Raw genomic sequence first — 15,682 nt, 5'->3', positions numbered from 1 at the left:
TATCCCCTTCTTCACCCACACACTCCCTATCCATCCGCTCACAGCTCGCCCACTCCCTACCCATCTCGCCGGCGCGCAGGCGGCGCCGTCCCAACATGGGATGACGTCCGCCGTAAAATAGGGCCCCCACGACCAAACAAAGCCCCGACTAGCCACCAACATCGAACCCCATGAAGGCGTCTATCAAGTTCCGCGACGACGACCGGCCGCTGATGCGGGCCAAGGTGCCGATCGGCGTGCTCGGGCTGCCGTTCCAGTCCGGCCTCTCCGCCGGTGGCGATCCCCGGGAGCTCCGCTTCGATCTTTCCACCGCTTTCGCCTCCGGGCCAGCTCTCCGCTTATCGTATCGCCCCAACGACCCTGGTCTCCCCTTCGCCATCTCCATCCGCGCCGGTGTCGGAGCCCTCGGCTCCCCTGTCCGGGCCCCCTTCTCCCTCGCCGCCGAGTTCAACCTCCTCTCTGCCAACTCCCGATCTCCTGCCTTCTTCCTCCTCCTCAAGCCCCGCCTCGGCGATTTCTCACTTTCCCACACGCTCCGGTCATCCACGTCTCCTCCGCCCCGTACGGTCGGGGAGGTCTCCGACGGCGAAGGGGGCGACCGCGAGGACGAGCTGAGCTACAAGGCGTTCTCGTTGAGCGGGAGCGGGTTCGCGGCGGACGTTGCCGCGGCGGGGAGGAGCGGCGGCGTCGGCGCGCTGCTGTCCGGGATGCGGCTGACCACGAAGAGTGTGCTTCCGCTTTGGGGCAGGGCGAGCATGCGGTTCAACTGGGGGATCCGCGCGCCACCGGGGCTGCAGGCAGCTTTCGCCGACGACCGCAAGGACGCGCGCGTGCCCGTCTGTAAGATGCCGCTGCTGGTCATCAACAAGATCTCCATCGAGCAATCGCCACGCGCCGACAAGAAGAAGGGCAGCACAGCAGATGTCTCGCTGCCTGCCATGGCCGCCACGGACGCGTCGGATGGCGCGGGTCACGACGCCGCCGGCGAGGGGTTCTCGCTGATGAGGCGACAGCTGGAGGCGATGAACGCGGAGAGCGGGATGCTCCGCCGCGCCGTGGAGGAGCTGCGCACCGAGATCGGGCGCGGCAGGGCCGCTTCCGTGGCAGCGGTAGGGAGGCCGCCGCCACAGCCGCATCACGGGTTCTCGGTGAAGCCGGATCGTCGGGGCGGTGGGAAGGAGCCAGCGGCGGAGAACGCAGCGATGCCAGCGCCGGACGAGGTGGGCGAGGAGTTGAAGAGGGCACTGGAGGCGCGCTGGAGATGAAAGCTGCCAAAGCTACGCCGCAGATCTCACTCCTGGTTGCTTCAGTGCTGATTTTTCGATTTTGGATTGGAATAAGAACAGTGCAATTCAGTAGCATTGGCGAGCTAGAAATCTGGAGCTATGTACAGTAGTAGTCTGCCTTGTTTTAGACTACTATTGGTTTCCTTCGTAATTTATGTCAAATTTTGATAATAAATTTAACTAACAAAAATGTTAATGCATGTCAAAGAATTTACATCTTTGGATTCATATTAGAACATACTTCCTCTGTCCCATAATATAAGAACGATTTTACATTAAAGTGTCAAAAACATTAGTGTCAAAAACATTCTTATATTATGGGACAGAGGAAATAGTTTTCAATCGTATAATTTTTGATGATATACATTGACAATTTGTTAGTTAAATTTATGGTCATAAATTAACACTAAATACGAAAGGGACTAATAAATCAGGACGAGGTAGTACTCACGATGAGATTGCAGATTTAAGATATACTCCCTCCGTTCCAAAATATAGCGCGCCCACGCTTTTTGAGGTTCAACTTTGACCATAAATTTAACCCACGAGACCGACTGCGGCGGGATCAAAAATTATATAATTAAAAACTTTTTTTGAATACGAATTCATTGGTATAATTTTTTTGCCCGCCGCAGTTGGTCTTGTTGATTAAATTAATGGTCAAAGTTGAAGCACGGAAACCGAGGACGCGCTATATTTTGGAACGGAGGGAGTAAATCGGAAAGGATGGAGTACTTCTTAAAACTAGACTACCGCCAGTACGGTGATTACGCAGGAGATCAGGGCAAATGATTTATGATCTGTACATGTTACTAAATCTGTACGCAGAACACAAGGTACACATGCACCGAGCCGGATCCAACTTAGAAAAGTAAATCACGGTTGTTAGAGATGCGTTAAAGCATATCTAGCATACTCCTTAAAACTGCAACCTGTATAAGTGTTTTACAGGCCAAGAAAAATGTACTATAAGGATTGATTTTAGCTGCGGCTGAACAGTGCTCGTATAATCAACACGTAAAAAAATATATTCTTTGAATATATCTTCGTTCTCTTTTTCAGGCTGATCCCATCTCCACCTCCATCCCAAAATAAATCCACCGGTACGAGAGGACAGATGAGGTGCAAAATTGAGCATGCCCGAGAAGAATTGACAGGTTGAGAAACTAGTAATCAAACACCTCAGCTTAACCTGCACTGGCCGTAGGACGAGCAGGCCATAGCCATTCGTTCGTTGACCAGGACCAAGAGCAGTACGTGCAGGCTGTAGCCAACTAGCTATTCGTCCTGTGAGGAAGGGGAACAGTGGACTGAAGGAAATATGCCCTATAGACAATAATAATGTTGTTATTTTATATTTCCTTATTCATGATAAATGTTTATTATGCATGCTAGAATTGTATTAACCGAAAACTTGATACATGTGTGAATACATAGACAAAACACCGTGTCCCTAGTATGACTCTACTAGACTAGCTCGTTGATCAAAGATGTTTAGTTTCCTAGCCATGGACATGAGTTGTCATTTGATAAACGGGATCACATCATTAGTGGAATGATGTGATGGACATGACTCATCCGTTAGCTTAGCATAATGATCATTAAGTTTTATTGCTACAACTTTCTTCGTGTCAAATATATATATTCCTTCGACTATAAGATTATGCAACTCCCGGACACCGGAGGAATGCCTTGTGTGCTATCAAACGTCACAACATAACTGGATGATTATAAAGATGCTCTACAGGTATCTCCGAAAGTGTTTGTTGGGTTGGCATAGATCGAGATTAGGATTTGTCACTCCGAGTATTGGAGAGGGGCCCTCTCGGTAATGCACATCATATGAAGCTGAAAGTGCAATGTGACGCCCCCGATTCAATCGTACACTAATCATACACGCAAATGTGTACGATCAAGATTAAGGACTCACGGGAAGATATCACAACACAACTCTAGACACAAATTGAAATAATACGAGCTTTATATTACAAGCCAGGGGCCTCGAGGGCTCGAATACATAAGCTCGAATACACCAGAGTCAGCGAAAGCAACAATATCTAAGTACAGACATGAGTTAAACAACTTTGCCTTAAGAAGGCTAGCACAAAAGCAACATCGATCGAAAAGGCAAGGCCTCCTTCCTAGGAGCCTCCTAACTACTCCTGGTCGTCGGCGTCTATCACGTGGTAGTAGGCACCCTCGGGGTAGTAGTAGTTGTCGGCGGTGGCAGCGGTCTCAGCGGCTCCGTCATCTTGTTGCATCAAACAGATATGGGGGAAAAAGAAAGCAAAGCAAACGTGAGTACTCATCTGAAGTACTCAGCAAGCAAGGATCTACACTACATATGCAACATTATCAAAGGAAGGTTGTATATGTGGTCTGGGCTGCAGAAATGCCAGAATAGAGGGGAGAGCCTAGTCCTATCAAAGACTAGCATCTTCAGCATCTTTAGCGGTCTTGCAGCCTTAGAAGAGTGCAGGCTAGCATAAAGTAAAGTATTAGTAGTGTCATCAACCTCGCCCAGAGATCCTTCCTCGACTCCTTGCGAGAAAGCAATCCCATAGCCATACTATCCATTTCTCATCTCAAGTATCCAGTTCTAGTTGTATCGATCGGGATACAACTCCGAGTGTCCGTTACCGTAGGACAGGCTATCGATAGATGTTTTCTTCCCTGCAGGGGTGTGATACGTCTCCAATGTATCTATAATTTATGAAGTATTCATGCTATTATATTATCCTTCTATGATGATTTATATGTCATTTTGTATGATTTTTGGGACTAACCTATTAACCTAGAGCCCAGTGCCGGTTTCTGTTTTCTCCTTGTTTTTGTGTTTTACAGAAAAGGGATATCAAACGGAGTCCAAATGACGTGCCAATTTCTGAGGATTTTTTCTGGACCAAAAGAAGACCACAGAGCATTGGAGTTGGGCCAGAGGAGTCCCGGGTTACCCACGAGAGTGGGGGGCGCCCCCCTAGGGCGCGGCCCACTATCTCGTGGACAGCCCGGAGGCCCCCTTGACGTGAAACAAACGCAAAATATTCCTATAAATACAGAAACCTTCGGGAATTAACCTAGATCGGAAGTTCCGCCGCCGCAAGCCTCTATAGCCACGAGAAATCAATCTAGGCCCTCTCCGGCAGGGTGCCGGAGGGGGCCATCATCACCGGAGGCCATGGAGGAGGATCTTGGAGGGGCCATCATCACCATGAAGGCCAAGGACCAGAGGAGGAAAGCCATGGAGGAGGAAGCACAAGGGGGAGAACCTCTCCTCCTCTCTCTTGGTGGCACCGGAGTGCCATCGGGAGGGGAATCATCGCCGCGGTGATCGTCTTCATCAACATCACCATCATCATCACCATCCTCATCTCTTTTACGCGGTCCACTCTCCCACACCCCGCTGTAATCCCTACTTGAACATGGCGCTTTATGCTACATGTTATGATCCAATGATGTGTTGCCATCCTATGATGTTTTGAGTAGATATCTTTTGTCCTTGAGTTGATTGGTGATCTAGATTGGTACGAGTTGTATGTTTTATTTTGATGTTGTCCTACGGTGCCCTCCGTGTCGCGCAAGCGTGAGGGATTCCCACTGTAGGGTTTTGCAATACGTGCATGATTCACTTATAGTGGGTTGCGTGAGTGACGGAAACACAAACCCGAGTAAGGGGGTTGTTGCGTATGGGATAAAAGGGGACTTGATGCTTTAATGCTATGGTTGGGTTTTACCTTAATGAATCTTTAGTATTTGCGGATGCTTGCTAGAGTTGCAATCATAAGTGCATATGATCCAAGGATGGAAAAGTATGTTAGCTTATGCCTCTCCTTCATATGAAATTGCAATGACGACTATCGATCTTGTTAACAATTCCTTAGGACAATTCCGCACACCGATCCACCATTATTCCACACTCGCTATTTATATTATTTAGTAATATATTCTAACTTTATGATAACAGCACCTACTTTTATGTTTTAGCTCTCCGATATCATACAAAGTTATCCTCTTTATACCCACAATACAGTTTTATTTCTTGTTTCTAGTTGGAAGCAAACGTTCGGTGCACGTAGAGTCGTATCAGCGGCAGATAGGGCTTGAGAGAATATTGATCTTACCTTTGGCTCCTTGTGGGTTCGACACTTCATACTTTTATCACTTCCACCTTTGGGAATTGCTACGATGATTCCCTGCACTTGGGGATTATCAAGCTCTTTTCTGGCGCCATTGCCGGGGAGCAATAGCGTGGGGTTAATATTTTCGTGTGTGCTTGTTTGCTTTCTTCACTTAGTAGATTTTGTTTTTCCTTTTTTGTTTCTGTTTAGTTGTGGGTGAAACATACAAAAAAAATTTAAAAAAAGAATGAAAATACCAAAAAGAATTACTTGCCTCTCATGCCTAAAAAGGTTTTTCAAAAAGAGAAGTGATTGGAAAGTTATGCATTGAAGAAGTGAGGGTCGACCTTGAGCACTTGTGTTCATGCTCACGGAAACAATGTAGAATTTTTCATGGAAGTTTCTCTGTAAATAATTATCCCCTTGTATATATCCATTGTATTATAAAAATAATGTGCCAAGCTTTGGTTTTATAGTATGATAAGATTGCTTGCTTACTATGTGCAGAACAAAAACAGAAACTTTGGCTGTAGTGCATGAATTTACATTTTTTAATGGAAAGTCAAATGGGTCTGAAACTTTTTGCACATTACTTCTGTACTAATTTTTCAAATTTTCAAATTTATTTCATAATTTTTTGAGTTACAGAAGTTTACTAAACTTCCAGATTACTAGAGACTGTCCTGTTCTTGACAGATTCTGTTTTTCGTGTGTTGTTTGCTTATTTTGATGCATCTATGGCTAGTATGCAGGGTATGAACCATAGAGAAGTTGGAATACAGTAGGTTTAACACCAATATAAACAAAGAATGAGTTAATTACAGTACCTTAAAGTGGTAGTTTGCTTTATTACACTAACGGATCTCACAAGTTTTTGTTTAAGTTTTTTGTGAATGAAGTGTTTGAAGAACGAGAAGTTACCGATGTGAGAAGAATAAAGAGAGACAAGAGTTCAAGCTTGGGGATGCCCAAGGCACCCCAAGTAAATATTTCAAAGGATACTCAAGCATCTAAGCTTGGGGATGCCCCGGTTGGCATCCCATCTTTCTTCTTCAACAAATATCGGTATACCTCGGATTTTGTTCTATTCACATGATTTGTGTCCTTTGTGTTTGTATTTTTATTTAAGAATCATGCTAGTATGAGCTAGCTCTTCATTGATTTACAGAATGCTTCATGTGCTTCACTTATATCTTTTAAGTATGATCTTATAGAATTGCTCTTTGTGCTTCACTTAAATCGTTTGAGTATGGTTTTGTAGAATGCTTCGTGCGCTTCCCTTATATATTTTGAGCTTGGATATTGGCTAGTTTATATTAATTGTAAATGCTCCGGGAACTTCACTTATATCTTTTGTACTATGAATAATACTATAATTTAAAGAGGGTTTGGAAGAGTGTCAACTTTAGGAATTAGTGATCCCACTATCTTGGAGGAGGTTGAATCTTTATACGATATTTATGAAAGTGGACTTGGAAGAGTGTCAACTTTAGTTAGTATTCCATTATTTCGGAAGAGGTTCCAATTGAGTATGAGAACAAAGTTGCTATCCATGTTGCTACTGAAATTTTTTATGAGGGAGGAATATGTGCTTGTAGGAGTTGCAACAATATCAAGTTTCCTCTCTATGTGCTTAAATTTTTGAAGTTATACTTGTTTTGCCTTCCTATGCTAGTTGATTCTTGTTCCTATAAATTGTGTGCTCACAAAATCCCTAGGCATAGGAAGTGGGTTAGATGTAAATATGCTAGTCATATTCTTCATGATGCTCTCTTTGTGTTTCAACTCTTTTCTCTTATGCGAACATCATTGAATCATCATGCCTAGCTAAAAGGCATTAAAAAAAAGCGCTTGTTGGGAGACAACCCAATATTTATCCTTACTGTTTTTGTGTGTTTACATGATTAAGATACTGTAGTAATCATGTTTTATAGATTTAGTTTCAATAAAGTGCCAAGTAAGACCTTTGGGAAGACTTGGGTGAAAGTTAATGTTATCTTGCTGTAAAAAACAGAAACTTTGCGCTCACGAGATTAGCTGTAAATTTATACAGAAGAGTGATTTTGAGTTGATTCTTTTTGCATAAGATTAATAGACAAATTCCTCACGTCCACCAATTTATTTCATAATTTTTGGAGTAGCATAAGTATGGTTATTGTTCAGATCATTACAGACTGTTCTGTTTCTGACAGATCTGTTTTCATTGCATAGTTTGCTTGTTTTCAAGTTTCTATGGCTTATATTTCTCAATATAAATTGTAGAAATAATATGGTACAGTAGGCATTATGTGAAAGCAATTATGAACCTTGTCTTTTACAGTACCAAAGTGCATGGTTTACTCTTTATCATACTAACCTATCTCAGGAAGTTTGGTTGAGTTTTGTGTGGTTGAAGTTTTCATGTTTTGGGTGAAGATTCGATGGACTATGGAATAAGGAGTGGAAAGAGCCTAAGCTTGGGGATTCCCAAGGCACCCCAAGGTAGTATTCAAGGACAACCAAGAGCCTAAGCTTGGGGATGCCCCGGAAGGCATCCCCTCTTTCGTCTACGTTCATCGGTAACTTTACTTGGAGCTATATTTTTATTCACCACATGATATGTGTTTTGCTTGGAGCGTCATTTCCTCTTGTTAGTATTTGATTTCTGTTATTTAGAATAATGTTTTGTATCTTTAGTTTCAATAAAAATGTCAAGGATAGCCTTTACCATGCTTATTCTGCTAGTATACATGTTGCTGTTTCAAAACAGAAAGTTTACCGCTGTTGCAAAAGTTCCCTAGAAAAGTCAGAGAATGGTATAATGTTGAATCTTTTTGTATATTAAGATATGATAAATTTATTACAGTGGGAATTTTCTCTTATAATTTTTGGATTTAGGTAAGTATTGATACTCTTGCATTCTTTATAGACTGTACTGTTTTGGCAGATTGCTGTTATGTTTGCATTGTTTGCATATGTTTGCTTGTTTAATGATTCTATTTGAGGATAGGAGTATGAAATATGCAGAGGCATTTAGTATTCAATGTTGAATAATAATTTTAGTGATTTGTTACAGTAGAAAATGATAAGGTTTTGTATTGGTTTATACTAACCCATCTCACGAGTTCTTGTTGAGTTTGTTGTGAATGAAACTTTTGATAAAAAGAAAGACCGTGATATGAGAGGAATTAAGGAGACATAAAAGCTCAAGCGTGGGGATGCCCAAGGCACCCCAAGATAATATTTCAAGAAGTCTCAAGCATCTAAGCTTGGGGATGCCCCGGTAGGCATCCCACCTCTCTTGTTCAAACAACTATCGGTTAGTATCGGTTGAGCCTAAGTTTTTGCTTCTTCACATGAGTTGTGATATCCTTGCAACGTCAATTTATTTCAATTTTACTTGATGTTTGAATAAAATCATTGGATCTGATTATTGAATAAAAAAGGGAACCCTCCCATGGCTAGTTAATTATTTGACTACTCAGTGTCTTTCACTCATATCTTTTGGAGTAGTTTTTCATTTACTCGTGTGCTTCACTTATATCCTATGAGTAAATGGTTGAATGAGTTGAATGTCATGAATCTGAATTTATATATGTTTCATTTGCTTATAACATGGATAGTAATGACTTCACATATAAAGAGTATGAGGCATAAAAATTGTTGAGAGTTGGCAAACATAGTTTTGGTCATCGTTGCAATTAATAGGAAGTAATAAGGAAAGAGAGGTTCACATACAAATATATTATCTTGGACATATTTTATGATTGGGAGCACTCATTAAGTATGACATGATAAAAGAGTTGACGTTGGACAAGGAAGACAATGTAATGGTTCACTACAGGAATCAGCTACTTTGCCATCTGCCACGGCGGACGACAAAGGCATGGATGGCGGACGGCAAAAGGTGACGGCAAAGTAGGGGACGACTAAGAGCTACGTTGCCGTTTGCTTCGGGCAGCTGTAGGCAAAGGGACCTTTGCCATCAGCAGCGGACGGCAAAGAATGCAGACGACAACAAATGCGTTGTTACTCCGTTAGGTGGTTAACGGCAGGCCTTTGCCGTCCGCCACTGACGGCAAAATTCGGAAGACCTTTGCCGTCCGCCGAATGATGTCAGCCGACGTCACTACACGGCAGGCCTTTGTCGTCTGCCGCTGTAGGCAAAGTTTTTTTCTCTTTGACGTCTGCCACTGTAGGCAAACTGACCAAATTGGTCAGCCTCCCAGGAAGCACTGTTTCCTGCCACGTGGCCTCTTTGCCGTCCGCTGGTGATGGCAAAGAGCCCTTTGCCGTCGGTGGCAGACGGCAAAGAGCCTGCATATTGTCTCTTTTTTTTGTTTTTTTAATCCAACAATTTTCACAGCAAATATATATGACATATATAGATATATTTCACAGGGCTATTTAACAGCACATAAGTTTCATCATACATACATATATAGTTCCATCCATTCATACATAGCAAAAGTTGCACATACACATGAGTTGCAACCATTAGGAAGTTGCACATACATATTACAATGCAAAGTTTCATCAAGATAGCAAGTTCCATCGTAGCAAGCTAGAAGAATACTAGAAGAGAATGAAATAAAAAACAAGCACTCCATCATAGCAAGCTAGCTTCCGAGAAGTGAATGAAATCTGCAAAATGGCAAATAAGAAAGTTAGGAAAAGGTGACTACAAGAAGAAGACTAGAAGAAGAAGCACGCCATCGTTTGTGAGGCAACTTAGGTGAAATGGATCGTTTATGAGCTAACTTAGGTCAAATGCATCATTTTAGAGCTAACGTAGGTAAAATGGATCGTTTATGAGCTAACTAAGCTAATTATGCCTTTTTTTACATAAGTAAGCTAAGTACATGTCATTATTGAGCAAACCTAGTTAACTAAGCATATTATAACTAACTTAGGTCATTTTGGAGGAAACAAAGCTAAGTATAGATCGTTTTAGAGCTAACTTAGCTAAAATGGCCGGTTTTGGAGGTCAGTAAGCTTATTAAGTCATTTTGGAGGAAAGGAAGCTAACTCTAGGTCATTAAGGTAAGCATATTGGAGGAAATAAAGCTAAGTCTAGGTCTTTATGCATTTGTTAAGCAAAAAACTAGAGAAACTTACCTTGATCATGGAGGGGTGGGAGGGGCTGGCTCGTGCTAGTAGCTGGAGAAGGATCGTGTGATGCTTGTGTGGAGTTACGCTGCACCAAAGATCATTTCCAATGTTTCGTTAGCATGATGACACTCAAATGTTAAGACTAGCAAGTAACGTCCATTCAAATTAAACTCACCGTGGTCTCAGGAGCAATCTCTGGATCAATGGCTATGGAGCCACGGGACCTCCCGCCACTAGATATCATCACCTGCTCTGGATTGTAGGGAATCTGGCTCGGGTTAAACTCCTCCCCTTTCCTCGCCTTCCCCTTGACTTGCTTGTAAGAGGCAGTGTGGGCCATGGCATACAGGTCGTACCCCTCTGGCACCTTATCCGTCTTATTGTAGCATGCCTGAAAGAGAGAAACAAAGTAAATTAGTAATTAAAGGGCTCAAGCTAGCATGATGAATGAATTGCATTAATCATGAAGCAAACCACATACCCAATTCCGCCCGAACTGATATAAGTTGGAGCTACCTTGATGGTGTGGCACACCTTCAATTTGGGCACGTTTGTCCTTGGCCTCAGTCGGCTCCCCTTCCATCTTTCAACACCTGCCATGACGAAGAGTAAACGAAATTAGTACAACATAAAAAAATACCGACATGAATAATAATATGTATATCACTTAAGTGTATCATCATCAAGTACAACATAAAAAATTGAATACCTGACACTACTAATAATCTCGATCAGTATCATCAATAAATGCATAATCATCATCATCACTATAATCAATGACGGGCTCATAGGGTTCAGTGGCATCAACATGTGGAAGGCCACCTTTACGTAATCGGTCAAGCATTGAGAGGTCATCCGCAGCAGTAACCTCTTCTTGTTCCGGCTCTTCTTGTTCCTCCTCTGGGGTGATGTGGGATTCACTGTCGCTGTCTACTTCAATGTTTTGGGGTGAAGTATACCGGTTCTTGAAACGCTTTTTGGAAAGACGTGTCTCTTGGAAGAATTCTCCTTCATATGTGTCTGGGTTAATGTGAGGTTCATAATCCTATTCCTTTGGGGGAGATAGTCTAGCACGTGGCGGCACTTCATAAACAACATCCCAACCTTTCAGATTTGGATTAGTTTGGCAGGCCACACGGTAGATAGAATACTTGGGTCGCCCGTTGAGCCATAATATAGACATCAGGAACATCTAAATGGGTGCTTTGGTTGATTTCAACTAGCCCTATATGTTCATGAGTCCTTCTAGTCTCCTTCGGCTGAAACCAATAACATTTGAAGACTACGACATTCGGTGGGTTTTCACCATAGAATAGAAGTTCATAAATTGCTTCAACTCTCCCATAATACTCGGTACCTCCTTCGCCGATAGCAGATACACAACAATTTGTAGACTTTCGGTCGGTCATAGATAGCTCTTTGCCATAGGTACGAAAGCGATACCCGTTGATGTCATATTTGTCAAATGAACGGACCTTATAGTCAAAACCATTAGCGACTTGTCTCAAGTCGGCGTCCATAGACTCTGAATTAGCCTACAAGTTTAATATGAAAGGATTGTTGCATTACGCACAAATTAGCGAATGAAATGAAATTGTCTAATAGAATTTACCGTTTGTTTGAACCAAGAGATGAAACCGGGATAGCCGCCTCCTTGCTTTGCGAGAAGCTCATACTCTTCGACGGAATCCTTTTGGATCACCGCTCCATACGAGAATAGGGCGACATATCGACTGTATGAAATATCCAGGAATAAGAGCAGTTCAAAGGAAATAGAAGTTGCGAAACAATGTACCGAGAACTTACTCAATGTACGGCCGCACTTCTATCAGGTTGTTGAAGATATACAACGAAATGGTCCGCCATTCTTTGTTATCCAAAGATACTGGATTTGAAACACTGGCTGGTGAAAGATTCCCTTTGAATAGGTTGAGGTTGGATCCACCCTTTTTAGGCTCGTCAGCATTGTACCGAGGCTTCGGATTATGCAAATGACGATTTTTGGTTTCGTAGTGTGCTGTCACGAAGTTTGCCGCCTCCTCGGTGATGAATGCCTCAGCCATCGATGCTTCAATTCTACGTTTATTTTTACATTTTTCTTGAAGCGTCTTCTGCATCCTCTCAGTTGGGTAGCACCAACGATTTTGCACGGGCCCCCCCAATCTTGCCTCGGTCGGGAGATGCAAAATCAAATGCTGCATTGGATTAAAGAAGCCCGATGGAAAGATCTTCTCTAACTTGCAGATCAACTCCGGCGCCAACTCTTCCATTTCTTCTAGCACGCCAGGCGATAGTTCTTTCGCACAAAGAACACGGAAGAAATAGCTGAGTTCTGCCAGTACTAGCCATTCATCCTCAGGGATGAAGCCACGCAACATCACCGGCATTACCCGCTCAATCCATATGTGCCAATCATGACTCTTAAGACCAAATGTCTTCAATTTATCAAGACTCTCTCCCCTCTTTAGATTCGCTGCATACCCATCGGGGAACATCAACTGCATTTTCACCCACAAGATAATTTCCCTCATAGCTGGCCTTCCAAGATTGAACCATGCCTTTGGCTTCGTCCAGTTCTGCTTTCCTTTCGGTTCTTTCATGTTTTGTAACGGCCTATCATATAGCGCCTCCAGATCAACTCTAGCCTTAGTATTATCCTTTGACTTCCCATCTATGCCGAACAATGTACCAAAAAGTGCCTCGGCGATATTCTTCTCAGTGTGCATCACGTCGATGTTGTGTGGGCAAAGGAGGTCTTTGAAGTAAGGCAGATCCCATAAGCATGTTTTGTGAGTCCAGGCGTGCTCAGAATTATACCCCTTGAAGTACCCTGTACGCTCTGGATCTGGCTCGAGAGTGTTTAACTGATACAGGGTCTGTTGGCCTGTCAACGCAGGTGGTGTAGAGTTTTTTACAACTCTACCTCCGATGAAGTTCTTCTTGTCTTTCCTGAACTTATGGCGAGGATCCAGGAACTGTCTATGCATGTCGAAGCAAGAAAACTTGCGATCGGCCTGAAGCCAACGAAACTCAAGAGCTCCCTTGCATGTGGGGCACGGGAACCTTCCATGCACACACCAGCCAACGAATAGCGCATACGCCGGCAAGTCATGCGTCGAGTACATGTACCAGACACGCATTATGAAGTTTTGTTTGCTATAGGCGTCGTATGTCTTGAACCCATTATCCCAGGCTTCTTGCAATTCGTCCTTAAGCGGCTGCATGTACACATTCATATTTTTCCCCGGATAGTTGGGCCCTGGAATTATCAACGTCAGGAAAATGTTCTTTCTTTGCATAATCTGTCCGAGGGGGAGATTGAGTGGAAAGACAAATACGGGCCAACAACTGTATTGGGCTGCCATCATACCAAACACACTGAACCCATCGGTGTTAATGCCGACTCGAGGATGCCTCGGATCTGCCACTTTGTCAGCATGTAATTCATCAAACTTTTTCCACGCAATACCATCCGATGTGTGTACCATCATCAGATTCCCGTCTACATCTAGTTCGGTTCTTTTGCCTGTTTTGTGCCATGTCATCTGTCTGGCCGTCTCTTCGACCATGAAAAGACGTTGAAGTCTTGGTACGATTGGCATATACCGAAGAACACTAATGGGGATTTTGGTCTGTGTCTTCTCACCCATATCGCTGTCTACCACAATATACCTGGAAGACTTGCAAATGGGACAATAGTTCAAGTCCGCATAGTCAAGCCTAAATAAGGCACATCCTTTCTCACAGGCATGTATCTTCTCATAGGGCATCTTCAGTGCACGAAGGATTTTGTCCGACTGGTACAGGTTTGCAGGCATTACATGGCCTTTGGGTAGAAAGCGTCCAAATACTATCATAATTGCATCGTAGCATTCTCTGCCCAAGTTGAACTGAGCCTTCAGAGCCATTACTTGTGAGATGGCATCCAACTGACAAAGCTCAGTGTGCTCGTGGAGCGGACGTTTTGAAGACTCCAACATTTCATTGAAGGCCTTTGCAGATTCCTCCATCTCCTCGTCCGAATCCCGAGCATCATCATAGTCTTGCACCATGTTTTCCATCCCGGTACCATGCTCGTCGGTGCGACGACGATCCACCTCAGCTCGGTCACGTTGGGCAGACTCACCATGAAATGTCCACACCGTATAATCGTGCGTAAAACCATTCTTCTGCAGGTGTTTACCCATTTCAGCCTCTGTCCTCTTTTCCCAATTTCCGCATCGGAAACAGGGGCACCAGGTTTTCCTCTGACCATTTGCAAATGCGGCTTGCACAAACCCCTTGGTTTTTGTGAACCATTCAGCGCTCCATTTGTTCTGACTAGTGTGACCGGTACACATCCACGCACGATCACTCATCTTGACTTTCAGAGCTACTGGACACACAACAATTATATATATAATTCACCATGTATATATTCATCAGTTGATCTACTTTGTCAATTTTATTACGTCCATGCAACCTACACTCTAATAGGTAATGATAGGTCCTAATCCCACCCGAGTATGTGTAGATTGGGTTCATTTTCCCATGCTATGCTCCGGATCCGACGCAAAATTTCGGCAGCACCTCCCCGCTGTTCTCCTGATACACGTCTCTGCAATAAACAGAGAGGATGTGTACCCGGAGAACAACAGGGGAGGCACTGGCGAAATTTATGCGTCGGATCCGGAGCAAAGCATATGGGAAAACGAACCCAATCTACACATACTCGGGCTGTCCATGGATAGCATTGGACAATTCGAAAGAATCAAGGTTATAAATATGCAAATGCATGCATATTTATAACTATGACGCTTTCGAACGGGAGACACATGTTGGTTACGCATACTGATGATTCAAGACACATATATAGCTAGCTATCAAGTTTCATCGGAATAGATCAAATAATTAATGGGGGAGGAGGACATGTCATTTCTGCTTACCCACGAACGAAGGGGCACAGCTCATCAAACGCACAGCGAGGTCGTCGAACACCAAACCTCGCAGCGATGAAACAACTGCACATTTAAAACTACCCGATCAACACAATTATATATGATGTTTTTCATAACAAAATCAAAAAATATATGACCTAACTAATAATTCACAAATATATGACCCCGTCGGCCTCTGGAAGGCCAAAGAACACCTTTTCGGGAGGTCGGGGGTTCGGGGTGTCGTGTCGGTGTCGGGGTGTCGTGTCGG

At 43.5% G+C, this 15,682-nt stretch overlaps 1 protein-coding gene across 1 annotated transcript; it reads left to right on the top strand.

Annotated features, from left to right (window-relative positions):
* Nucleotides 1-6: 6 nt before the first annotated feature.
* LOC119337618 lies at nt 7-1,500 on the top strand. The gene has a single exon (XM_037609784.1). It carries the CDS (start codon nt 171-173, stop codon nt 1,263-1,265), a length of 1,095 nt encoding a protein of 364 aa, XP_037465681.1. The 5' UTR covers nt 7-170; the 3' UTR covers nt 1,266-1,500.
* Nucleotides 1,501-15,682: the final 14,182 nt, after the last annotated feature.

Source organism: Triticum dicoccoides, chromosome 7B (assembly GCF_002162155.2).
Source record: "Triticum dicoccoides isolate Atlit2015 ecotype Zavitan chromosome 7B, WEW_v2.0, whole genome shotgun sequence".
In the NCBI taxonomy this organism is placed as follows: domain Eukaryota; kingdom Viridiplantae; phylum Streptophyta; class Magnoliopsida; order Poales; family Poaceae; genus Triticum; species Triticum dicoccoides.
The sequence above is the reverse complement of the archived record's forward strand: the minus strand, read 5'-3'. Positions and strand labels throughout refer to the sequence as shown.

Excerpts from the sequence above, each read along its gene's own strand:
- LOC119337618 (XM_037609784.1), top strand. The coding sequence starts at position 171 with ATGAAGGCGTCTATCAAGTTCCGCGACGACGACCGGCCGCTGATGCGG.